General features: G+C 38.7%; 1 protein-coding gene across 3 annotated transcripts in view; it reads right to left on the reverse strand.

Moving 5' to 3' along the window:
- The window catches only part of ABCA5 (ATP binding cassette subfamily A member 5), a 78,168-nt gene that overhangs the window by 50,585 nt on the left and 1,228 nt on the right, over positions 1-26,355 (reverse strand). For 2 of the 3 annotated variants that reach the window (XM_027048092.2, XM_027048090.2), the window contains exons 1-7: positions 21,387-21,545; positions 9,408-9,524; positions 7,966-8,170; positions 5,918-6,079; positions 4,623-4,711; positions 2,660-2,889; positions 769-910 (exon numbers count right to left, since the gene is read on the reverse strand). In XM_027048092.2, the coding sequence (XP_026903893.1) occupies positions 769-910; positions 2,660-2,889; positions 4,623-4,711; positions 5,918-6,079; positions 7,966-8,170; positions 9,408-9,509 (930 nt within the window). In that variant the 5' untranslated portion in view covers positions 9,510-9,524; positions 21,387-21,545. Of the gene's footprint in view, positions 1-768; positions 911-2,659; positions 2,890-4,622; positions 4,712-5,917; positions 6,080-7,965; positions 8,171-9,407; positions 9,525-21,386; positions 21,546-26,355 lie in introns of those variants that run through there. The other variant, XM_053212403.1, reaches the window with a different exon arrangement.

Genomic DNA, 26,355 nt, shown 5'->3' on the forward strand with positions numbered 1-26,355 from the left:
CCAGCTTTTAAACAGAGAACCTATCTTTTAAACTCGATGTCTTGATGAGATACAAACTCAGGTAACTGTACGTAGAAGTCTGAGTTGCTTGTAAATTATCACGTGAAAGAGCAAGGGTGATCATGAAAAAATTTAATAAATGGTACAGCCTGGGCACATAAGCCAATCATAATAGAAACTAGAACCACAGGAACACAAAGGCTGGCCATTAACAGGAAGCATTTAGCCAATATAGCAGATGAATATCAATACTATCAAAGAGCTATATTTACACTTTTTTTTCTTTTATTTTTTTATTAATTTTATTTTTTTTAATTTACATCCAAATTAGTTAGCATATAGTGCAACAATGATTTCAGTAGGTTCCTTAAAAATAGCTATATTTACAAAGGCATACCTTTACACATCACCCATCACCCTATAATAGAAATGTGAGACTACACCAGGGCGCCTGGGTGGCTCAGTCGGTTAAGCATCCGACTCTTGACCTCAGGTCGGGTCTTGATCTCAGGGTCATGAGTTCAAGCCCCTCAAGCCCACGCACAGCGTGGAGCCTACTTAAAAAATAAAAAATAAAAATAAAAAAAATAAACATGAGGCTATTTTGTACCTTTTCTAAAATATGGAAGTACAATGATGCTATGTACAAGTCGTTTGTGAGTAACCTAGTAACAAATCAACTCTAAGTTAACCACAGAATAAGCACTTTGCTATATTAATCAACAATTTTGACAGTTCTTTATTCCCATCTCAAGTTAAAATACTCACAGATGATAACCCATACAGGAAAAAAAGTAGAAATATCACAACGCAGCTACTTTGAGGGAATAATGAAGAAGCTGTTGCAATGACTGCCATAAGAAGGGACATAAGGAAAATCAAACTTGTATACAGAAGAACCCATGAAAGCCTAAAATGAGAATACAAATACACCTATGATTAAGTGCATGGGCTTTCACAGAAAATCATTTCAAACAGAACTTCAGCCATTTTATTCTTAAAATTAAGTTTATTCTTTCCTGTGTATGCTCATTTACTGAAAACTAATGTTCTTATAATAGTAATTAAAAATATATGGGGTGCCTGGGTGGTTTAGTCGGTTAAGTGTCTGACTCTGGATTTCGGTTCAGGTCATGATCTCACGGTTCATGGGATCGAGCACTGTGTCGGGCTCTGTGATGACATCATGGAGCCTGCTTGGGATTTTTTTCTCTCCCTCTCTCTCTGTCCCTCCCCTGCTCACATTCTCTCTCTCAAAATAAATAAACTGTAAAAAAATACAACATTGGTTATGATAAAGGTCTGACATAGAGTGATTATCTTTTCAAGAGTTAAAAAAAACCTCCAAATTAATAGCAATTCATGACTAATTTAAATCCAATATTCTCAAAAGTTCAATAATGCAAAAACACTTCCAATTTTCTTAAAATATGAAAGAATTTAATGACAACTTTATGGCCTAGGCTATAATTAAACCTCTGACGGCCTGACTTTTTGATACTTTAAGCAATGAAGACTATCTCACTAATCGATAACGTACTTACTACATGTATACAATGTAAGATCAAGAAGTTCGACAACAGACTCACTGTATTTACTCAAAATTTCTTCCCAAATCAGAGTTCAATGGAACTGCAACAGTATTTAGGACTTTTTAAAAAAATGTTAGATCATTATCTGCTGTATGTTACCATGAAACATAAAAGCACTGAAACAGGGCTCAAAGATACCTACATTACCAAAATTGAACCCATCATTTTACAGAGACAAAACTGAGGCATTAAGAAACTGATTTGCCTAAATTCTTCCATTTCCTCACAAAGCACTTTAACAGCTCAGTGCATCTTAAAAACCAATGACTACTCAAATGATAGGAGAAAAAAACAAGCAAAGAAAATATACTATACACAATAACCCCATTATGTAAAGTGTTATAATTAACTGCTGTATTCAACTGGGCTAAATGGAATACAATTTTGTAAAATGGACTATAATATCAACTCACATACACAGTATTAACTTTTCCCCCCAAATGAGCTCAAAATAAATTTTCCTACTACACAGTGGGAAAAGTAAGGAAAATACATTTAGAATTATTTATAAAAATGCACGCCTATATAAGATTATCATTGTATAAAGATGTTGACATATTATGGCTCACTTGTGAAAACATTTTCTAAATTTCTCTATAAATTATTTGTATATTTTCATCTTAACTTACAAAAATAACTTTTTTCCTGGGGAGAGGAGGGAACCCCATATGCCACATATGCAAAGTTCAATCATTTTAATTAAATTTTTAATAACTTATATATGCTATGATATTGGGGGAAGACTACAACAGGCAATTAATTTCTAACTTTCCAAGATCTCATATGTTCTATACACTGAAATACATAGAACACACCTCATCAATTATGACAAAATGTAAAGTAAAATTTAAACATGTAATATCAACATGAGTTTCCCAAATCCCACTTCCCTTATGTTGAAAAAAAAAAAAAAAAGCCAATCTATTGCTGCAGTTTGTTGCCTAGTCTCAACTTCCAAAACAAAAGCACCTCCTCAAGTTGAGTGAATAACAAAATTACAACTCTGGAGATATGTACATGTAATGTAATTATTAATCATACTAAATAATAAACTTTTAATAACATACCAAAAGGCAGTGTCATGAAGTCCCATTATCTTTAAAAACTCCTTTAATTTTTTCTCTTTTTCTGCTACGATATGAATTGCCAAAAAGTAACCAAAAGGTGAAAATGCTATTACTAGGTATATTAAAATGACTCCTCGGGGAAAGGTATCTATCTCAACCATAGCAGTTTCTCCCATAATGACAGCTTTAGTGGACTCCAGCTCCTTCCAAAAGGAAACATTGGTCTTCAGCTAGAATTGGAAAACATACATACAATCAATGAATTTAGTGGTCCCCAATAAAATGTGACAATTATACCCCCATATTTTATACAAACCTATTTCAAATACAATACTCAAAAACTACACACCTGAAATAAAGTGACAGACCCCAATGTCAAAGTACAAGCACACATTATTGCTTTCATTCATTCTGGAAGCATACCATGAAGTTTAAGTCTGAAGTTGAGTAGTATACGAATTTTGATGAAATAGCTTATCAAAGAAAATAAAATTGAACAATTATTCTCTTAAGCAATTATATACATCTTAACAAAAATATGCACTTGTAATATTGAGGAATTAAGGGACGATTATTAGTACCATGAAAGACTGTCTTTAAAAAATCTTTTTTTAAATAGTATGTCCTATTGTTTTAAAATCTATGTATGAAGCATGTGTAGACAGAATAATAAAACTTTATGCTGTATGATACTTCTATCTAACATTCAATTAAATGTCTAAAATAAGATCTGCTCTGCCTGTTCATCCAGTGTGGTCTGGGCTGTGGATGGCTAAGGTCTTCGGTCAAAAACACAAGTAAGCACTATAACACCATCACTGTGATACATCCTATATTTTATTGCCTTTACCTTAAACTTCTATATTACTGAATTTGGGTAATATTACAGCTCTATAATACATTTATACCATGCTGTCAGAGTTTATAAGACAATCTGACACATAGCATTTGGTTCTTACAACAACCCTGTCAAGTAAAGCATTATTACTGTTGTCATTTTACTACATAGCAGTCTAACAACAGAGCCAGGTCTCCTGTTCATTTCTACTAAAATGTGAAACACCTGATAAGGTCTAAGCATGTCTTTAGATTATAACTGTAACCTTTATACACAATCCTCATGGCAGTACAGTATTAAAACACAAACTTGGGAGCCAAAAAGCCATAGTTGGAATTAGCTTTGTCACTAATTAACTGAATTTTGGAAAGTCAATCTCCCTGTGCTTCAGTTCCATATGTAAAATGGAAATAATAATAGCACAAATCTCAGGTGCCTGGGTGGCTCAGTCGGTTATGCATCTGACTTGATTTTGGTTCAGGTCATGATCTCATAGCTTGTGAGATCAAGACTCATGTTAGGCTCTGCAATGACAGTGCAGAGCCTGCTTGGGATTCTCTCCCTCTCTCTCTGTCCCTCCCTTGCTGGCACATGTGCGCGCTCTCTCTCTCTCAAAATAAACAAACATTTAAAAAATAAAATAATAGCACAAATCCCATATGTTTGCTACAGATTAAATGGATTCATATTCTAAGCATTCAACTTAGAAACAATGATTGGCAAATAAGTGATAATTATTTATTAAATAAAAAATGAAATCCACAACTATGAGTAACATAACAAAAACATTCATTTTCTTTAAACTAAGTTATTTTTATTCAAGGGGAAAAGTCTATAAATATAGATCATTCATAAATATTACCTACGGTCAACACAGATAGAATAATACAGATATATGGAATTGCTAAATCACATGCTTAGAAACCATCAAGTAACACTGGGGTTTGAAAAATATTAAACTAAAAAAATTAAACTGAAAATATGACTCATCTTTTTTCTTAAAGGAGTTGTAATATGTTATGTATTTTGTACATTTAACAGCAGACAAACTAAATCCTACTGTAAAGACTTAAGGCATAATTGTTAAAATACACTGTGGCTCTATTTTACTTCCTTCATATTTACCTGTATAATAGCAGCATCTATGGATGCTTGTAAAACTGTGAACCCTGAGGACCAGTACTGAGTAGCCTCACATGATGTTGAACAGCCAGCTATAGGGACAAAATGTGAGACATAAACATCTGCACAACATGTAAGTGCTTTCTTTTAAAGATAATATATGGAGGGTTACTAAAGCAATATAATTAATCAATGTCCATAGGACTGAAGAAAATAAGCAATCGCCCTTTGAAGATAAAGAATATCACATTCCTGATTGTTTATTTGAAATTTTTGAAATAAAAGAGTTACATGTGTTAGGATATTGCATGGTAAATGCATACAAATGGAAAGAAAGAAATTGACTGTAAACATAGTTATTTAAAATAAGTCACTTTTCAAGACTCCTGGGTGGCTCAGTCAGTTAAGCGTCCCACTCTTGGTTTGAGCTCAGGTTATGATATCACGGTTCGGTTTGTGGGATGGAGCTCTGCATCCGGCTCTGTGCTGACAGCACAAAGCCTGCCTGGGAGTCTCACTCTCCCTCCCTCCCTCCCTCTCTCTCTCTCTTCACCACCCCGCCCGCCCCTCCCATGCTCACATTCCCTCTCTCTCTCAAAATAAATAAATAAACTTTAAAAAATAAAATAACGTAAGTCCCTTTTCTGTTTTAAGGTCATTCTACAGTAACTTAGAGTCAAAGGACTTCCAGATGCCAGTACAAGACCAGGTTAAGAGGACCAAAAAAAGAAAAAAAAAAAAAATTCTGTAAAGGCCTTTTGGAGTAAAGTCACAAATTCAGTACTTAGCATAAGGGACTTTAATATTGCTCAATAAATGTTTGTGTTTGACAGTATCTCTCCACAGGTTTAAGCACTGAAGGTTGTTTTCCATGATGTAAATAAACATAAAACTAAAAAAGTTCACTGGTAGAAGACCTTGAAATTTTAAAGATATGCAACACACCATATGTGAAAAACAATTACATAGAGGAAAAACATGCTGGTTTAGAAAGTCATATAATTCAAGATACAATTTTGCTTTCTGTTACTATCATTAAAATTATATATATATAATAATAATATATAAATGTATTAAAATTAAAATGGATGTTACATAAATTATATTTCATATTACACATAATTATAGATAGATATTTGTGTATACATACATATATTTATGCTACACTTGACACTTTTCTTATTTGAACAAATAGAGTTGAAAACGCCAATGCTGGACCCCATCAAATTTTGCATTTGAACTAAGAGCAGTGAAGACACGCATTTATTTGATTTACAAGATTATTTAGGGCTATTTACCTCTTGAATCCATATAAATAGAAGATACTGGAATCATATCAGGGAAAAAACGGAGTTCATAGGACATGAAGTCTTTGAAAACCACACCTACAAAGTTGTTGGGCTTAGAAAGACTGGATACTAACAATTCTTTTTCACTTGTATACTCTTCAGTAATTATGACTGTAAAACATGAGAATAAAGTTAGTTCAAAAATTACAAGTTTACTGTCATACAACAGACTGAAATTTAACATTACATTAAATGAATATAATATTTGATAAGCACTTTTGTTTTATCCTCTAACTTCCTGAACAGAGCTATTCTAAAATTATACTAAATAATAATAATAAAAGAACAGTGTAATTTCACAGACACTATTTCTCTCAGCTATCATCTGATTACATAAATTATGTGTCTGTGTAACATGTGAGTTATTAATATGATGAAGTTTAGTATATACTTTAGTATACAGTATATGCCATTCACTTAACTATTTCAAAGTAAAACATACAATAACTCATTGATAAGTGAATGGGTATTTTATTTTCAAATATTTCTTATGAAGAGGAAAATTCCATAATCCTCCTCAGAAACCAAATATGTATTCTAGTAACTAAGACACAACTCTCCTTTGAATAAAAATTGCCATTTCAACCCCATACTGCTTGTTCCTTTCTTAGAAAATACTCCAATTACCATTTATCTTCCTTTCACATCAGATAATCCCAATTTTTAAGTATTTTCTTAAAGCTTTATTTACAAGCAACTTCTTCACTATAGAAGCTTCAGAACATGTGGTGAAATAGAAGAACATAGGATTATGTGCTTGACCACGAGCAATTTGATACTCTAAACTTCAGCATCCTCAATACCGAGCTGATCATAGTGGTTATTAAGGTCAAAAGCAATTACAAACAAAATGCTTTGTAAGTTATAAAGAATTACTTCAATGTTAATTGTCATGATTTTCCAGACCTTTAAGGTGGACACGGATTGATGTGAAAAAATATAGCGTTAGTTCAACATCCTACCAGTCATGTTACCACCCATGGATGCATATTCCACTTTCAGACAGCTCTCTTGTTAAAAAGATAGTACTTAAAATAAAAGCTACACATATTTCTACTATTTTAGCATCTAAGTTGAATACACACTGACTCGGATTTCTTTGGTGTATATGCTTTACTCCAACTCAGAATTACCAAAGAATTTCATTCTCAACCTTTCTGATCAGTTTTTTGAGCTGGCAGGCTAAATGCTTACGGCGATCTGTGCTACTTGTACATAGATAAACCAACAAACATACCATAAGATATGGGCTTGACAAAACTATTGAATAGTAATAAGTCAGAAAGATATCAGTAGGGAAAATATTATCAGGCTCCTGATTGCATTAGCATCATCTATTCAGTGATGCATTATCCAAAACTATGATGATACATACCAGAAGTTGATTACAACTATCTGATATAAGACAACATGTTAATCTGCTATTTTCAACAGTTCAGCATTTCATTAAATCAATCATCATATTATAAACATTTCTGTCACTTTCTCTAGTTCTCGACTTGGATTCTCTCACGGCCACTTGAGGCTCATTAGTACTGCCTCACTTACACTGTGTTCCAGTCTGTGAGCAGCACAGAGAAACAGACTGAGGTAGTGAGCCACAGTCATAGTCTCCAAAGTACTTCTGTTTACACCATATACCTCCATAAATAGACATGACAGTGTGAAATGATTACTGCTTTGTAACCTTTATCTCTCTAGCTTCTTAACTACTCTAGGAGTCAGAATCAAAATGAAATATTACTTCCAATCCTTTATCCTGTACAAATATGTTTATTTTATAAAGGGTCTGGGAATTAAATCTAAAATATTAAGACACATATAATATGCTTCAGCAGAATTACATTATTTTAATAACTTTTATTAAACTATACTTTGGTGAGGGGACATATCCCTAAGTGTTAAGAATGTCATTTATTCAAGAAAGGAAGCAAAAAAATACTGAGGAGGCTTTCTGTTATAGATAGAATCCATCCATAAATACAAGCTCACAATACCATCAGGAAGGTGATCAGTAGACACTTTCTGCATGATGTTTCTTGTAATATTAGTCACTGGAGTATATCCAAGAATTAGGTTAGAGAGAATAGATTTGTCCATAGGGGTAAGTTCTATATCAGGAACTTCTTCATATTTCTTATTTGGATGCATCATGCTAATTAATATTAACCAAAATAAAAAAAAGAGTGGAAAAAGAATTTCCTACAATAAAGGAGACAAACAAAATGATTATAAAATGTACCAATGGTAGCAAACATCTTCAAGATTACCATGCAAATAATATAATGCTAAGGAAAAAACACGAGGACTTTGGGTCTCCTTTCTTACGTACAAAAAGCAATTCTATCCTGAAAAAACTATTGTGTTGAGCATCTCCCCTAACTCAACAGGAAATAGGAGATAATTTTTCCTTTACATTCAGTTTCACTGAAATAATTTAAAATTCAAGTCACATAATAAAATGACACAAACGCTATATTTAAAGATCTTACATTACTAAGCATAAAATATAATATGTTTACTTATATATAACATTATTTAAATTAACTTACCAAACAGCCCCAATAGGACTCACCATAAAAATGTCTTTCTTCAAATCTGATTTAAAACTCGTGCCTTAATTACACCTAAATTTCTACTATTAATTATCTGTTAAATTCAATAATGAGCTTTCATAGAGATGAACTATTTACTATTTCATCTTGCTGTTTAATTGTTATGGTGGCTTCAGAAGAAAAGCAATGTACTTTTATCCTTTAGAATTATTAACTGGTTAGGCAGAGTTATTACTTTCTTTTAACTTTTAAAGTAATGTGTATCTGTTGGGAACAAATATGTGTCCTAATTTTAGTAGTCTTAAGTAATTCAATCCAGAGTCCAAAAGATGGGAAGTCATGGGGAATAAACTGTGAAATACTGGGCCACAAAAGTATCCGTGGAATTTTTTTTCATTCCATGAAACTTGGGAAATGCGTGCCTAAAAGTTCAAACTTAAGCACTGATATTAGAAATTAACTAAATTGGGGCACCTTGGTGGCTCAGTCAGTTAAGCGTCCAACTCTTGATTTCAGCTCAGGTCATGATCTCATAGTTCATGAGTTCGAGCCCTACACAGAGCCTGCTTGGGATTCTCTCTGCCCCTCCCCTGCTAGCGCACGCTCTCTCTCAAAATAAATAAATAAACATTTAAGACATTAAAAAAAAAAGAAGTTAACTATATTTAAGAACCATTATTGAAATGTTTAACATTCAGAAAACAATAGGTAATTTAGGTACTTTTCTGTGTTAACACAAGTTTTTACTTCACAAGCACATTAAAGGGACCTAATGATATAAAATTATACTAGAAATGTATCCAGAAAAATAAATCACCTCTTAAAGATGGAACATATCAATGCAAAAACTGTGATAAGGCATAAGAAAGAATCATTTAACTTACCTGAACACTACTTTTTTTAGTCCTGCATTTAATTAGGTAATTCTTCAGTAGGAGTGTTCTGGTCTGTCTCCAAACTCCCACCTCCCTAATTGCAGTAGCCATGTTTTCTGGACCAGTCTATTAAAAGAGTAGATTAAAAAAACAAAAACAAAAAAAACTGGAACCCCACAGTCAAGCCCATGCCATTTAACAGCAAAAACAAACATTTGTTTCAGTCTCAGGTTAGCTGGAGGTAAGCATATTCCAAGCTGTCTCTCCTATCTGGACAAAATGAATGGAACAGCAACTCGAAGACTCTGAAAAGTAAATAGGAACCAAGTAAATGTGAACCAAGATGGAACCAGAATTCAAAATCCCCACAACCGACAGTGAGCTCACCACCTGTTTCTCGTCTTTTAGTATCCCCCAAACCGAATGCATCAGAAGCAGGCACTGGTGCAGAAAAAGCAAGAGCCAAAAGCTCTCTGGCTTGAGAAGTAGGGAAGCCTTTTGCTCAGGTAGAGTGCGGAGATACCCAATCTTTTTTTTCCCCCCTACATTCTCCTATGCCTCTCTCCCCAAGCAACTGCATGATAGTAGTGTCAGACTACAGTAATGAAAGCTTGATGCAGCCCAAACTCTGAGGAAAGGGAACCTTCCTCTCCATTAATTGGAGCTATAGTTTCAAAAGGGTAGGGCCAAATCCCCAGGTGTTCTATCTCCTGCCGCTGGGCCCTGGATGTGGTAGATGCAGCTGCAGAAGTGTGTGGCCCAATGGGACAAATAAACCCTAGCTTTCTGGTTGTAGGATGGCAAAGAGAAACCATGGGGAATCCGAAAGCAGTAGGGAGAGCATATAAAAAGAGGAGCACAGGAAAGCAACAGAATAAAAATGGCTTATTAACACCTAAACGGACCCCCACGCTGAGCACACAGGGATCTAATCCCATTATGTGTACCAAAGACTTGAGGAATAAAAGATAGACTACTGCCCAGATTCAGTCTGACTACTGGGAGGCATACACAGGACAGATCCAAACCACACTACAAGGGCTTCTGAAAACTAAACTGAAATTAAAACCACAGCTCAAAGAATGCAGATGAAACATAAGACCTGAACCTAACCAGGTTGACAGCATGTCAAAAGTATCAACACTCTCCATGCACTTAAAACAAAACCCAGGCTCATACAATCCAAAACAACTCGACCAAAAAAAAAAGCATGTGGAAAATATCAACTCTATTAAGAAAAGAAAAATTAACGGATACCAATGCCAAGATAACAAGTTTTGGAATTATCGGACAAAAACTTTATAGTTATTTTAAAAGTGCTCCAGCAAACAATAGTGAGCACTCTTGAAAAACAATAAAAAAAAAAAAAATCTCAGCAAAGAAACAAGACATAAAGTAGCACCAAATATAAATTTCAGAAGAGAAAAACACAGTAACATAAATAAAACCCAGAGAATGGCCTCAATAGTATAATGGAGATAACAGAAAAAGTCAGTGAACTTCACAGATCAATAGAAGCTATACAATCTGAATCACAGAGAAAAACATTAAAAAAAAAATTAACAGTACCTGAAAGAACCATGAACAATAACACAGGTCTAACATTCATATTATCAGCATTCCAGAAAGAAGAGAAGAGTATTAATGATGAAAAAATATTTTAAAAAATTATTGGCTGAAAACTTCCCAAATTTGGCAAGAGATAAAAACCTGCAGGTTCCAAGAAGCCCAGTAAACCCCAAACAGTATAAATCAAAGGAAATCCATACCCATACATATAATCAAACCACTAAAAATTGAAGATGGTGAAAAATCTTGAAAGCAGTCAGAGAATAACCATGCATTACCTACAGAGGAATAATGATTTGAATGACAGTCGATTTCTCATAAGAAACTCTATAGCAAAACTGTAATAGTCATACACTGCTGGCGGGAGTGCTGGTTCAGCTGCTGAGGAAAACGGTTTGTCAGCTCCCCAAAAAGGTGAACAGAGAATTGCCATATGACCTCACTATTCCACTTCTAAATATATACCCAAAAGAACACTTCTACGTATATGCCAAAAAAACTGAAAACAGGTATTCAAACAAGTGCATTTCATGCAGGGTCACAGCAACACTATTCATTCTTGCCAACAAAAGACTGAAGTGTTCAAATGTCCATCAACAGATGAATGGATAAACAAGTTGTGGTATATACACACAATTAAATATTATTCAGCCATAAAAAGGAACGAAACATGCTACACTGATACATGCTACAACATGGATGAACCTCCAAAACATTATGTTAAGTGAAAGAAGCCAGACATAAAGATCAAATATTATGTGATTCCATTTATATGAAATTTCCAGAATATACAAAGCCATAGAAACGAAGTGCAGATTAGTGGCTGCCAGAGGCTGGGCAAAGAAGAGAAAAGACAGAAACTGCTTACTGAGTAATGGGTCTTACTTTGAAGTGATGGAAACAAATTTCATCTTAATAATTTATCTATTTATTTTTTAACAGTATGACCTAACTCATTGTCACAAGTCCAGTATCCCCCTTCCAGCATAACTTTACCCTCTGGAGGTCCTTGGTCCTTGGAGCTCTTTCTGCCAGTAGACAGATCTCTGTTGGAGGTATCTTAGTTTTTCAAAGAGGTTGGTTATATTAAAGCTGAACTCAAGAGAAGTGGCCAGGGACTCAACTGCAATCTCTGTGGTCCTTATTCCAATTTGCTTATCCCAGTAACCCAGTCTCTGCACACCAAAGGGTGTTGAGAGGGCAGCTTGGAAGACGCAACAAAAATGTCCCGTTAGGCCATCTTCTACAACATTAATTATTGACTTGTTGTATATAAACCTATTTGATGGGGGCCGCTGGGGTGACTCCCCTCCAAAACAAGAACAATCTATTCCAAGCTGGCTAATCATTTCCACCTACATTAAAAAAACAGGCAACTTTTTAGAGGCAGCTTGTCTTACCCAAAAAAGTAAATATAAATTAAGTTTGGATTAAATAAATGTCCTCTTTACATGCACAAAGAAGATTTTTTTTAATTTAACAGGATTATAGACAATTTTTACTGTTTGTGTTTTTTCTATTCTCTCAATTTTTCCATTAATGTTACTTACATATTTAAAAAACTACACAATTAGATGTACTGTAAAAAAGCATCAAATAAGTAAATTAAAAACAACAAAACTAAAGAAGTCAATAGAGGATACATAAAAATAAATTCTTTCAACAGTCTCATTAATGTTACATCAGATTCTCTAGATACTGATAATCATCTCTAGGCCAAACAGAAGAAACGAACAAAAAAGAAAGAAAAACTGCACTCATTCAAAGATGATTTACTACAACACAAACAGAAACATTAACCAGTACAACAAGAACATTCTGCCAAAACATATTGATTTAGTGAGCACCAATGAATTATTCATTCAAATTGGATGCTGCATGCGTAAGTCTTCCTTTTTAGGAAACAGGCCTCTCATAAAACAGCTGATGGACTCACAAATGCTTTGCTTCCTTGAGAAGTGCTCTCTGAACGCAGGGTTTAGTCTTTAATAGGCTTGTCTGAAGTCCATGAACTTCTGCACCCATCCCACCACTCATCAGAGCTTTTTAAAGTAAAACCTACCTCTACCTCCCACTCACCCACCCACCATGCCAAGAGACAGACAAACATCACCATCACCACGACTACCACTCTACAGCTACCCCTGAGCTGTATCAATGAAATTTTCTCCTGGCAGTATGAAATTGTTAACTAAGAGATCCAAAAACTGGAGTCATGGAACCAGTTACATTGATGGAAACATTTCAGAAAGAAAATTCAGGGGCGTCTGGTTGGTTCAGTGGGAAGAGCACAGGACTCTTAATCTGGGGGTCGTTGAGTTCTAGCCCCACATTGGGCATACAGCATACTTTAAAAAAAAAAAAAAGGGAGAAAGAATGTTCATGCACTGTCGGTACTAAGCTTTCCCCTAAAGTATGAAACCTACTGTGCCTAAGACTTGGTTTTTCTTTCTTAGAATGTGAAATGCCCTATTATCCACCCACTGTATTTTATTTTCACATAAGTAGCCAGAATCAGATTCTATTTCTCACAAACAAAAACACTTAACCAATGTAACAGTGTGTGTTCTTAACCCCATGGTTAGAGTACTCATAAGGACAATATTGATTTTCAAAGTGAAGCATGGCTTGAACAAAGGGGCATGTTAAAAATTTCCCCACCTCCCCTTCCTACTAAGTGAAGAATTCCACAGATGCTTACTAATGGGAATGTGTAGGGACAGATAAAAAGTTGAGAACCACTGAATGATGTAAAGGTCTTCAAGTTGCTTTAAAATAGTATTAATAGGGAAATGTTTCTATAGGAGATAATATACAGAAGATAATATAGAAGATAATATAATATAGAAGATAATATACAGTGACTTCAAAGAAGTCATTGGTATCTAGTCAATCCTTGGTTTTATGTCCTTTCCTCCAAAGCACAAAATCCCTTCATAAGCAAAAGGTGCTTTTATGTTGTTTTCCTTCTGCTCCTGAGCTCTATTCTTTAGGTTGGTTTTTCTTTCCTCACCCTTTTCCTTAGTCAAATGGTCCTGCATGACACTGTGCCCAGGTCTCTCAGGGAATACTTTCTACTTATTGGCCACATAATCTCATCAATCTGAGGCTCTGTTGACCCGTCATCATCTGTCATCCCTCTCTACCAAAAAGATTCAAAATCAACACAAACATAAACTAAGCTAGCAGTTTATTTAATATTTATAAAAAGAAGATACTGCATCTGCATTTGACTTTGATATTTTAAAAAGATTTCTATTTTGAATTAAGAGATTTTCAATAACCTCTTTTTAAGAAGAGGTTAACCTATCAGGTAAAATCCCAACCTCACCTCTTCATCTACTTTCATCTCAAAGAGTAAGTGTATGTACATACTTATTTTTTTTTAAGTTTACTTCTTTTAAATGCAATAGCAAGCAGAGGAAGGGCAGAGAGAGAGAGAGAGAGAGAGAGAGAGAGAGAGAGAGAGAGACAGACCCAAGCAGGCTCTTTGCTGTCAGCACGGAGCCCCATGTGGGACTTGAACCTACAAACCGTGAGATCATGACCTGAGCCGAAACCAAGAGTCGGATGCTCAACCAACTGAGCCACCCAGGCGTCCCATAAGTGTATGCATTTAAATTTAGAGGCAGTGCGAGCCCTCAGGTAACTACTGACTTTCCGCACCCTGGCACTATTCTCCCCTCCCCCAGCACAAATATCAAAACAACCAAAACACGATAGGCTATAGTAAATCCAAGCATTATCTTCAAACATGCTGCAAGAAACTGGAATCAGTATAAACACTCACATAATAACGATACCAAGAAGACACTCCAAAGTCAACAATCACAATCACCAGAATAATGCCTGATGTAGTAGAATGGTTAAGAGTGGGACCTCTGGAGCCAAACCAACTAAACATGAATCCTGCCTCCACCACTTACTAGCCTTGAGACTTTGGGCGAGTTACTTCACTTTTTTGTGTCTAAGTTTTCTCACCTGTAAATGAAATAATAATAGTATCCACTTCTTTGGCTTATTGAAATGATGAGGAGAATTAATACATGTAAATAAAAATTAAGACATGAAAATGGTGTCTGCCACATGGCAAGCAATGATACATGTTGAGGACTATGGTATATACAATCGGTACAACTAATATCCTCAAAAGGATAACAAAGAATATCATATTCATGAAACAAGAACAAGGCAATTAAGAAAAACCTACTTACAGAACCTGGAAATCAAACAGACTGATAGAAATAAAATTCTCAATAGATGGGGTGAACAGTACCCAAAGGCAAATCACTGAGTTAGAAAGAAGACTTGAGTCAAGGAAATCTCCTACAATGGATGGTGAAGGACAAAGGGACTAAAACGATTACGACATCTGTTAAGAAATTATATAAAGATGGATCAGTATAACTGACTATAGACAGCAAGATGGAGTCACTCATGTCAAGCAGGGGCCTGTGTCAAACGGTGACGCAAGCAGGTAAGGTACTGCCTACAGCTACCAGATATCGCCGAGACCAGTGACAGCTGACGACACCCAGAACTGATAACAAGGAGAAGCAGAGGAGGTCTGCAGGGCCCAAGACTGATTAAATCCCTTTAAGGGAGGGTTTTTGCAGCAAGTGTCACTCTTCAGACACGACTCCTCGAGGTCCCACAGATCAGAAGTAGCTGCTGCTGAAGGCTCCACCCGACTGATCTGCAAAGAGGACCGAGACCCCTCACTGCTCAGACACAGTGAGCAGTAAGTGCCGGGAGCTGACCCAGACCAGGCCCAGGCCTTACCTCAACAACGTGCCCACTGACTGACTTCATGTTCGGTTCGTTAACTTCCTACCCTCTGTGTTATCTTGCTTGTTGTGTGACTTCTCTTAGGTTTTGCTTTGTGTGCTGTATACACCAAGTTAGTCACATGGTGAAATGTCACTGAGTGTGGAATCCTGAAACTGCTTTACACTTATGTCACTCCTGCTCTCTGACTGAGTAAAGCTGACATTGTGGAAAGACACAACTCATGTGTGCACCTTCACAGCGTGCTCATGACCCTGACCTACGCAAAGTAACATTTCTTACATTCATGAGCTCTAGGCTAATCATGTGAAAATGTTAAATTTCAATAACCTTGAAGTTATTAAAGTTATTAAAACATCTTAAAGAAGAAAAGCCATTGGTTGCTTGTTTCCTTCCTGACATGAAACACCTGGTTTGGCGGTCTGGAAAAAAATGAAATATTCTTAATGTTGATTCTTCATATACCTTTGAGTTTAATTCTTCATCAACCTTTCATCTAAACAGTAACTTCAAAGCTATAGTCAGGTTTTTGTCAACAGACGCAACGATGGACATATCTGTGATCCTCACCCCTCCAATCCGGCGTTAAGTAGGCCCAACTGAAAGGGGCCATCGGGATAAATCTGTCAAGGTCTGCCCTGCCTAACAATGCGAAGTACTAACTCTACTGTAAAAGATTCCCGGCAAATTATGGGTGCTTAGTAAAATATTTTGCTTCCTCTTCTAATATTGAGACCCTACTGGCTCTGAGAATTAATGTTTGTCCTGTGGGGAAAAGACAGAAAGAAAAAGAATAAAAACGGGATGCCTGCAACTCACACTGGTACGGTAATCACAGAAGTCCCTTCTTCTCACTCCCATCCCCCACTCTTCTGCAGGGTTGCGAATGGAAGGATGTGGGAAGGCAGTGCTTTCTGTACTGAAGCCAAAGATAAAGGGCCGGTCTCTGAGATGAAACCAACTCGTAAGGGTGGGGGAATGAGGTTTCCTGAAAGAAAGGTGGAGATCCATCCCGCGGAGGTAACATGAAAGTGATGCTTCTGACAGAAGTGCATAGCTGAAAACAAGGCTGCAAAGTTAGAAATGAGGTGTGGCCAGCAAGGGGACATCTGTGAAGTCTTTAACTTCTCAGGTGCCTTTTCCTGAACCATAAGAAAACCCATATTTAGCACAGAGCTCCAAATGTCCTCTCCCTACGCTATAATTCTTTTTAATTATCCCAGACTTTATAGCCTTATAAAGGCATTCAAAAGAATAAAGGGAAAAGGCAAGAAAGGATGCTTAGCCAGACCCACATTTGATATTGTAAGTGGGAACAGAATCACACAGACAATACCCAGGAGCACACTTACTAGTGACACAGTTCATGAAAGTCATGGCAGAGTTGGAAATGGTGGAGAGGACCGTACAACGTCACAAGCAGCTTTTTTTTTTCTAATTTTTTTTTTTAATGCTTACCTATTTTTGAGAGAGAGAGAGACAGAGACAAACTTGAGCGGGGGAGGGACACAGAGAGAGGGAGACACAGAATCCATAGCAGGCTCCAGGCTTTGAACAGTCAGCACCGAGCCCGATGCGGGGCTCAAACTCACAAACCGTGAGATCATGACCCAAGTCGAAGTCAGACGCTTAACCCACTGAGCCACCCAGGCGCCCCTTCAGCTTTTTGAATAGACAACACATAGGACTTTCTCTTTTGCAGCATATACCAGAAAATGATCTTTGAAAGCACAAGCTAATAACTGAAATACAATAAAACTCCTAATGGTGTATTTTTAACAAAACATATTTCTTGGAAAACATAAAACTTGATATAGTTCCTTGGGGCACCTGGGTGGCTCAGTTGGTTGAGCGTCCAACTTCGGCTCAGGTCATGATCTCAAGGTTCATGAGTTTGAGCCCCACATCGGGCTCTGTGCTGACAGCTTGGGGCCTGGAGCCTGCTTCGGATTCTGTGTCTCCCTCTCTCTCTGCCCCTTCCCTGCTCATACTGTCTCTCTCTCAAAAATAAAGAAACATTAAAAAAAAAAACAAACTTGATATAGTTCCAGCTCAAAGCCTTACCAGTAGAGTATCTAAAACTGTCCAAAAAAGCCAATTCTTAACTGCTAAAAACAATAACAAAGACATAGAAATAAGGGTACAAACTTCTGCTGAAGCATTTTAATATTACTTTTCATTGTTCTGCAGCATAACTGGGGAATGCACTGTTTGTTGTAGAGCTTTTAAATAATAATTAGATATGTTTTAAACACCTAATATCACAAAATATTTAATCAAGTATTGAACTTTCCTGGATAAAAACAATTCATCCTAAATCTGTAACTTGCAGGAAAATTCAAAGCCCACTAAAGCCCATCTTCCTTTTCTAAAGTATTAACTTAAAATAGAGACTAAAAGTTATATAATCCCATATTCAATGTCAAATATTTATTTATTAATTTATTAAACAAATATTGATTATACCTGCTATGAAACATATGTTACCTTTCTCAAAGCAATAAAAAATGCACAGGAGTCTTACAAATAATTGTTACAGAGAAATAATCTGGAGTGTATTACTTTTATTTCTGAGAGAAATGAATCCAGATTGTATCCTATAAAATAAAGAAACTGAATCATCTTGGTAAGAGATGTGGTCAGTCACCTTTTTAGTAAGCTTCAAAGATTTTTGGAAAGGCTCTTTGCTGAAAATGTTCCCTATCTCCAACAGATAACTGTTAGAGATTATTCCTACCTCACCCAAGCAGTGCTGATTATCACTCCTTTCTTCCACATCCATAACCAATGAATTAACTGCATTTACTACACTGTGCCATCATCACGATTCGTTTACAAGTCTTAATCTTGAACTTGACCCTGAGATCCTTGACAAAAAAGACTGCCTTATTTATCTTTGTTTCTCTACCACCAAGAGTGATATTATAACCAATATCTTCTTACTGCAAATTTCTTTATCAGGGGTTGCTAAGAGTCCTTATAGATCTAAGGTCTACAAACTACAATGCAGGAGGTAGGGGCTGAATCCAGCCCACAGCCTGTTTTGTACAGCCCATGAGTTAAGGGTGTTTTTCACATTATTAAATGGTTAGGGGGACACAAGGAGGGGTGGAATCGAAGAATAATATCTGTGACATGTAAAGTTACATGAGATCCAAATTTCATGTCTATAAATAAAGTGTTATGGAACACAGCCAAAGTCATTCGTTTCTGTATTGTCAATGACCCCTTTTGTACTACAACGGCAGAGTTCACTGATACAGAGACCATATGGTCCACAAAACCTAAAATATTCACTACCCGGCTCTTTACAGAAAGTGTGCTGACGCCTGTTATTGATTAAAGGAGGAAAAAAAAAAAAAGAAAAGTGGTACATTCACTTAACACTTACTAAGAAATTTATGCATCAAATAAAATGGAAAAAAAATAGACACTGTCAATGACTTTGCAGATAGGTAAAATTTACTATAATGTCCTAAGTCCAATTGGGGAAAGAGTGGAATGGACGTTTCAGGCAAAGAAAAAGAATGGAAAAGCTAGAATCCCAAAAGGGTATGAGTTGTGTAAGAAACAGGGATTCCTGTGACATGGGGGCATGGGCAAAGTGAACCGGGGCAAAGAGGCAGGTGTCTGCTCTAGGTAATGGAGATGGGTCGTGAAATACCTTGTAAGCAAAATTACACACCTTTATCTTGTGCACCCGTACATAGGACCCTACATTTCCTCTACTTTGTTTTTCATACCTAAGAATAATTGTTTAATTGCCTGGCAATCATATATTTCACTAGTTCATTCGTTCTCCCAAGCCCCAAACCTCCACTCACTTCTACCAACAGCCACACCCTCAGATTAAAACCTTGGCTCCTACTTCACTGAAAAAACTGAACGGCAATCGGAACAAATTTCCAAAACGCCCCACTATCCCTCCTATTCCTTCTACCTGCAGCTATGCCTAAGGTAACGTTAAATATTTCAACAATGGGCCATTTCGGCCTAAACTGGTGGACTCTTGTTTTTTTTAAAAATCTGAACCGTAAGAGCTCAAACAGAATCTGGTATTTAGGGTTTATTTTTTTGGAAAGAGAGGTTAAGAGCATATTTGGCAGATGAAGTGAAAGAAACTCCTGCCAAATTACATCACTGGTTTCTCAACTAATAAAAGCACTGTAAATTTTAACTTAACAGGGGACAAGCCATAAATACTCTCTTCGCATGTTTTAAAACTGACCGAAGGGAGGGTAATAATAAAACAAAATACCGTCCACGTGATTTAGCCTAAATCTGATGACACTATTTTTTTGCTGAAAACAACGGAATGGTCCCCACAGAACGCATTACCCCATCCCTCCTCTTACGCGTAACAGGTTCCTAAAAGCTTGAGCTTACAACTATTCTAATCCAGTTAATTCACATGCTAGTAAAGATTACGAATTCGTAGAATATTACAAAATTATTTTATATGATCATCCTCTCAAGTGACTCAAGGGCACAGTTTATAAATCGTATTCATCTTGGTACTCTTCCCACGTAGTTATCTGCAATACGAAAGACACTCCAATGATCACGTAAAATGTTAATAAATGTGCTTTTACCCCGACCGTAAGACTTCCTTACATCCAACCCTGTCTAAAGGGAAACAACACCGGAACAGCACATACTGATGCCTTAACAGTTTGCCTTGTTAGGTAGTTTGATTTTAACCCAAATACCCCAAGAGCCTTAAGTGTCCTCCCTAATAGTGTTTTCTTCTATGGAGTCTTCCCTGAAGATAACCCATCACATCGCTCTCTTGGGCAGGCACAAAATCTGGCGGATAAAGCCCCAGGATTTAGAGTCAGGCATCCGCGGGTTGAAATCTCACGTCCACCTTTTTGCTAGTCGAGACCTTAATAAGGCACTTAACGTCTCTGCGCCCCATTTTCCGCCTGTGCCCCACCTCCTAGGGGTGCCGCCAGGATGAAACGAGATGACAAGGAGCCTGGCTCCCAGCGGGGAGTCCCGCGTATCTTTTCCTCCCCCTCTGTTCCGACAGCACGTCCCCGACAGAAAGCACAGGACTGTCCACATTCTTTCAGACTCATCTGTCTAAAAACGTGTGCTCGGGAAGCCTCGGGAGCACGGCAGACAACCCCCCCCCCCGCCCCCTTCCAGCCACCAGCGACTCAAGCCGAGGCACCGAAGCCTGCCGCCTAACCAGCCTTCTGGGACGCGGGGCGATTTGGGCGCCGGAGCCCTTCCTCGAGTCTCGGGGATCGCGTCCTGAGCCCGGCGCCTTCTCCTCTCGCCCAAACTCCGGGGGACACGCGCGGTCAGGAGCGGCGCCGAGCGCCCGGGCGCGGGGAAGGGGAACGAACCCGCACTGCATTTTCCCTCCCTCGCCGCCCGGGCGAGAGACACCCCGGCGGGGACACAGCGGCCCCCACGCGCCCCGCCGCAAGCCGCGCTTCCTCCCCGCGGGGAGCTCCCGCGGTCCCCCTCGGCGCGCCGGCTCGGCCGCCGCCCCCCCGCCCCCCGGCCCCTGCGCGCCGCCCCTCTCCCTCGCCGGCCTCCCCTCGGCCAGTCACTCCCGCGGCGGCGGCGACATCCACCAACCCCCCCCAACACCCACGGCGGGCCTCAGGCCCCCCTCACCTCAGGGCCGAGCCGCAGCGCGGCCAGGCCGGGACGCGCTCAGCCTGTGGAGACCGCGCGGGTGACGGAGCTTGCAAACGGGAGTGTGTGCGGGAGGGCGCGGCCCCGCGCGCACGCGCGCGCCCTCCCGTGCGCTCCAGAGCCGCAGGGCGGGCCACGCGCCTGCGAGGGGAGCGCGCGGCGCCGGAAGCCAGGCTCCGCCTCCTGCCTAAGACCCTCCCCCCCCCCCTGGGGGCGGGGCTCCCGGAGGATGGGGATCTGCAGGCGCGCGCGTTCCCGTCGTTCGGCTCGGCGCGCCCCGGCGCAGGCTGGGGTCCATCGCGCCCCCGAGGCCGGCGCACCTGGGGGCGGGGCTCCGGGGGGGGGCGGGGCGAGTGGGGCGCGAGGAGGCCCGAGCTCGCGCGCGTACAGGCGCGCGCCCCCAGCCGCAGCGCCTGGATCACTCAGCAGCAGAGGCCCGGTCGCCTGGGTTTTGCACGTTCCTGGGAGAACTCCCCAGGCTCTCCCCGGAGGCACAGGCAAAACTAGGAGCCTGAAGTCAGGGACTCGGGTTTGAGTCCAAACTCTGACACCTAGTAGCGTGTGCCCTAGACCTGCGGCCCTCCCATCAGTTTCCCCGGTGGCGTCTAGTTTTAAGAACCCTTTCTAGTATGTTTCCCTGCTTTTGAGTGGTTCTCTCCCGGGACTGCGTTTCCATTCACCCTGCAGCTCCCACTCTTCCCCGCCGCAGTGTCTGGGTTGCTGTGTCCTCAATTCTCCTAACTGCTGCCTCGTTCCTCTATCGGACACCGACCTGAGACATCTGGACACTGAGGATGCCTTTAGTTTCTTGCCCTTAGGAGAGTCTGGGAATGTGGCAGATCCTGAATTTTCCAAACAGCCTGACACGTGGGCATCTGGGGGGAGATTGTAGGCCGCACTTACTTTTGCTAAAGGTACAAACCGATGTTTTGAGTTGTACTGCCCGAAGTGACCTAAATGGTAGTCAAAAGTTACTGTAAAGGAAAGAAAAGCTCACAACTCCAGTGTTACGTATTTTCCTCTACAGATTTCTGTATGGTCACATTTCTTACACAGCTCCTTACCCTGGGGAATTTAACTATATAAAGGCTTTTTAAAAATTATGTTGATCCTGTGTACGTCGCGTATTTTTACATATCTTTGTTTTTCTGTTTCTCAAAGTTAAACCAAATCTCTCCTACAGTCATTGCTAAGTTCTACCAAAAAAAAAAAAAATCAAGGAATCAGGCTTTATTTATCCTACTGAATATGGATTAAATGAGAAATTCAAAGAGTTTTAGCAGAACCTATGATGATTAAAAATCTGGCAGTGGGATTGGGGCAAGGGGAAAATAGAATGTTCTAGAAACTATGCAAGAAAACTGAAGAAGGCAGGTAATGAAAACTATTCAACCATGTATTTTTTTCTCCTTTGAAATATCTAAGACATTTTAATTACAAATTCACAAGAATGAATTCCTAGTGGCCCAGGATTTGTGGACAAGTATGTAAATGAAGACCAAAGATAAACTTGGTAAAAATGTGTTGTTGAAATGTATATTCATCTCAACTCTGCAATTGTACTTCTCACTAATACCCTCAACGTGCTCTAACTTCAGAAGTCTCATTTTTCTACCATTATTCTAGGGATTTATTTCCTGAGTTTGTAATTCTTACAAGGTTCTCTGTCATTCATTCTGTCTGCTAAGGTTTCTACTGTTATTTCAAGACCAGAACCCAGTTCTCTGAAACTCTTCTCACCCCATACAAAATGATCTCACTTTCCTCTCAACTGCACACATGCTTCCCTCTTGTTCATATCATGTTACTTATGTACTGTCTTTTAATGAAATTCTAAGTAGTCTGGGATTAAGAGTTTTTTCTTGTAGGGGCACCTGGATGGCTTAGTTGGTTAAGGTTGAGCGTCTGACGCTTGATTTCAGCTCCGGCCATGATCTCATAGTTCAGTTCCTGGGATCGGGCTTCTCTCTGACATTGTGGACCCTGCTTGGGATTCTCTCTCTCCCTTTCTCTCTCTGCCCCTCCCTCGCTCACACCCTCTCTCCCTCTCTCTCTCAAAATAAATAAACTTTATGTTAAAAAAAAGACAGTTCCTTAAAAAAAAGTTTTTTCTTCCTTCTTTTTTTGTTAATGTTTATTTATTTTTGAGAGAAAGTGTGAGTGGGGGAGGGGAAGAGAGAGAGAGGGAGACACAGAATCTGAAGCAAGCTCCAGGCTCTGGACCATCAGCACAGAGCTTGACACGGGGCTTGAACCCAGGAACTGTGAGATTATGTCCCGAGCCAAAGTCTGACGCCTAACCGACTGAGCCACCCAGGCGCCCCAAAGAATGTTTTCTTGTATCAATCTGAATTTCCAGATCTTACGCATCATTGTATGCAGTATCTGTTACTGATAACAGTACTGATGAAAAAGCACATGTAGAGAGTATGCAAACATTATTGTCATCATCCCCACAAAATCTCACCACTCGCTCAACAACATCTACCTAACAAAAGAAAGAGAGAAGATACTAAATTTTTCTTATAGAATGGAGCACAAAATTAAGATGATAGTATGGTTTGGGGAATAATAGGGAGAGAGCACTAAGACCATTAGAGAAAAAGATGGCTACAAAGAAACAAATTGGCCACAACATATTTTATTGTCTCTTTTAGCCAGCTGTTTATAAGTTTTTGTGTACCTTGTAAACAATTTAGCCACATAATCTCAATCTAAATTTCCGTAGCTACTAAATAAGCAGCTGCAGGAGAGATGTTCCTTTCCAAGCTTCTGTATCTAGGAAATAGCAAACAAGCCATATTGCTTGGTTGTCATAGTGGCAACTCAAATCCCCATATCTCATTAACAGATTTCTAAACAAATAAATCACATGGGAATACGTAGATCATAGAAGTCAGAGACTGAGATTTAACAAGTTGCCTAGCTGAACAAAATAAATGATGAACCAGAATTTTGACAGTATTTAGCCTAGAGAGAGAGAATGAGGCTCGCCACCCTTTTCCCGATGTCCCATCAGAACATTATTTTGCACGATGATCAATATAGTGGAAATTACATATACTATTTGTAAATTATTACTATTAAGGACTCTTTATAATTTCTTGTTTTTAAACATTCACCATTTCTACAAGCTAAAAAGAAAAAGTGCCAACAGAAGGGATGTGGTTTCTAAATTCAGGGTTTAAGTTAGGTATAATTTAGAAGAGTTTCAAATTAGAATCTTTTTCTAGAATAAGGCAAGACAAATAAAGAAGCAGCGTTGAGTGACAAAATAGAAAGCGAATCTTGCCTCTTTAGCAATAGAATTCCAAAACACCATCTCAAATGTGGCTGAGGTTGCTATTACATAGCTTAGGGAAATGATGAATTAATCATGGGTGGAAGGTTGGAGAAGAGAATGACTTCTAAAGGTAGTTTTAGTTTGTCTGGCTTTTATTACTACCACTACTGTTATTATGACTGTTGTTTTTATTGCTCTACAAAGAATTTCAGGTATTGTACTTCCTTTGCGTTTCTCCAAATAGGAAAATTCGGGGGTGCCTGGGTGGCTCAGTCGGTTGGGCATCCAACTTTGGCTCAGGTCATGATCTCCCGGTTCGTGGGTTCAAGCCCCGTGTCGGGCTCTGTGCTGACCGCTCAGAGCCTGGAGCCTGCTTTGGATTCTGTGTCTCCCTCTCTCTCTGCCCCTCCCCTGCTCATGCTCTGTCTCTCTGTGTCTCAAAAATAAAATAAAACATTAAAAAAATAAAAAAAAACAGGAAAATTAGTCAAGGAGATTAGTATTTGAAGAATACCTAGCCAAATTTGCTATTTAAAACAAAATCCACCAACCGACAAGTGTATATCGAGTGCCTAGTGTTCTTGCTTAGCAAGAACCCCAACTTTGCAGGTGAGCAAAAAAATGTAAAGAAATCAACAATTATTCTGAGAGACAACAAAATAAATAAAGAGCATCCAAGGGAAGGTAATACTTGCCTCATTGTTCTGTGATGTGGCTGGTCCTAACTATAAAGTGCTACACAGAAAACTGATGGCTGAAGTTACCAGGTACCTTCAAGAGAGAAACGTGGGAAGATGAGTTTCACCAGCATGGAGAATATGATAGAGGGGACAGAGAAATAAGCCTGCATAGATTTTTATAAACACAAAATTACCAACTGACCTACGCGAACAGTGTAAAAGCTAAAAAGGAGATTAGACTCGGTCTGTGTGTTCTTTCCTTCTTCAGTAAGGAGCACGGACTTTAAGGTGGTAAAGGCGAAACCAAGTAGAGAAAGAACTGAAACTCGAGAGAGGGAAGGAAATAGTAACCAAGCACCTATCTGTTTCAAATAAGTTCGTGTTTCCAGGCACAAATTCCATCCCACAGCTGTTTACGGGTAATCTAAGACCCGTTACTGGTAAGGGCAGAGAAACTGTAAAAAATGAAAAAGGCAACAGCTCACCTGCTTTTGAAAAGTGGCTTAAAGATAGACACTGAAAGATTTAGAACAGAAAAGTAAAATTCAGAGTTCATAGTTAAATATATTTTGTGAACATTTAGAAGAGGGTTTGCTGGCCGTTGAGAACCAGACTAACCAAACTAAAGATAAGTCCTACTACGCTTTTTTTTTTTGATCTTTGAGTTAAGATGACGATTGTATATTCACGATACAAATTAATTTCAGGACAGCGTTTAATCCAGTCTTTCATGATATTTGTGGGTGAGACTCCAAAATAATGGCTTGATATAATTAGGTAAACTCAGAGTCAGTTGGATGATTGTAGCCAAAGTTCTGTCCCGAAGACAGAACCAGGAAACAAAATTTTTAAAAAAAATTTTTTTTTCAACGTTTATTTATTTTTGGGACAGAGAGAGACAGAGCATGAACGGGCGAGGGGCAGAGAGAGAGGGAGACACAGAATCGGAAACAGGCTCCAGGCTCTGAGCCATCAGCCCAGAGCC

This window comes from Acinonyx jubatus, chromosome E1 (assembly GCF_027475565.1).
Source record: "Acinonyx jubatus isolate Ajub_Pintada_27869175 chromosome E1, VMU_Ajub_asm_v1.0, whole genome shotgun sequence".
NCBI lineage: Eukaryota > Metazoa > Chordata > Mammalia > Carnivora > Felidae > Acinonyx > Acinonyx jubatus.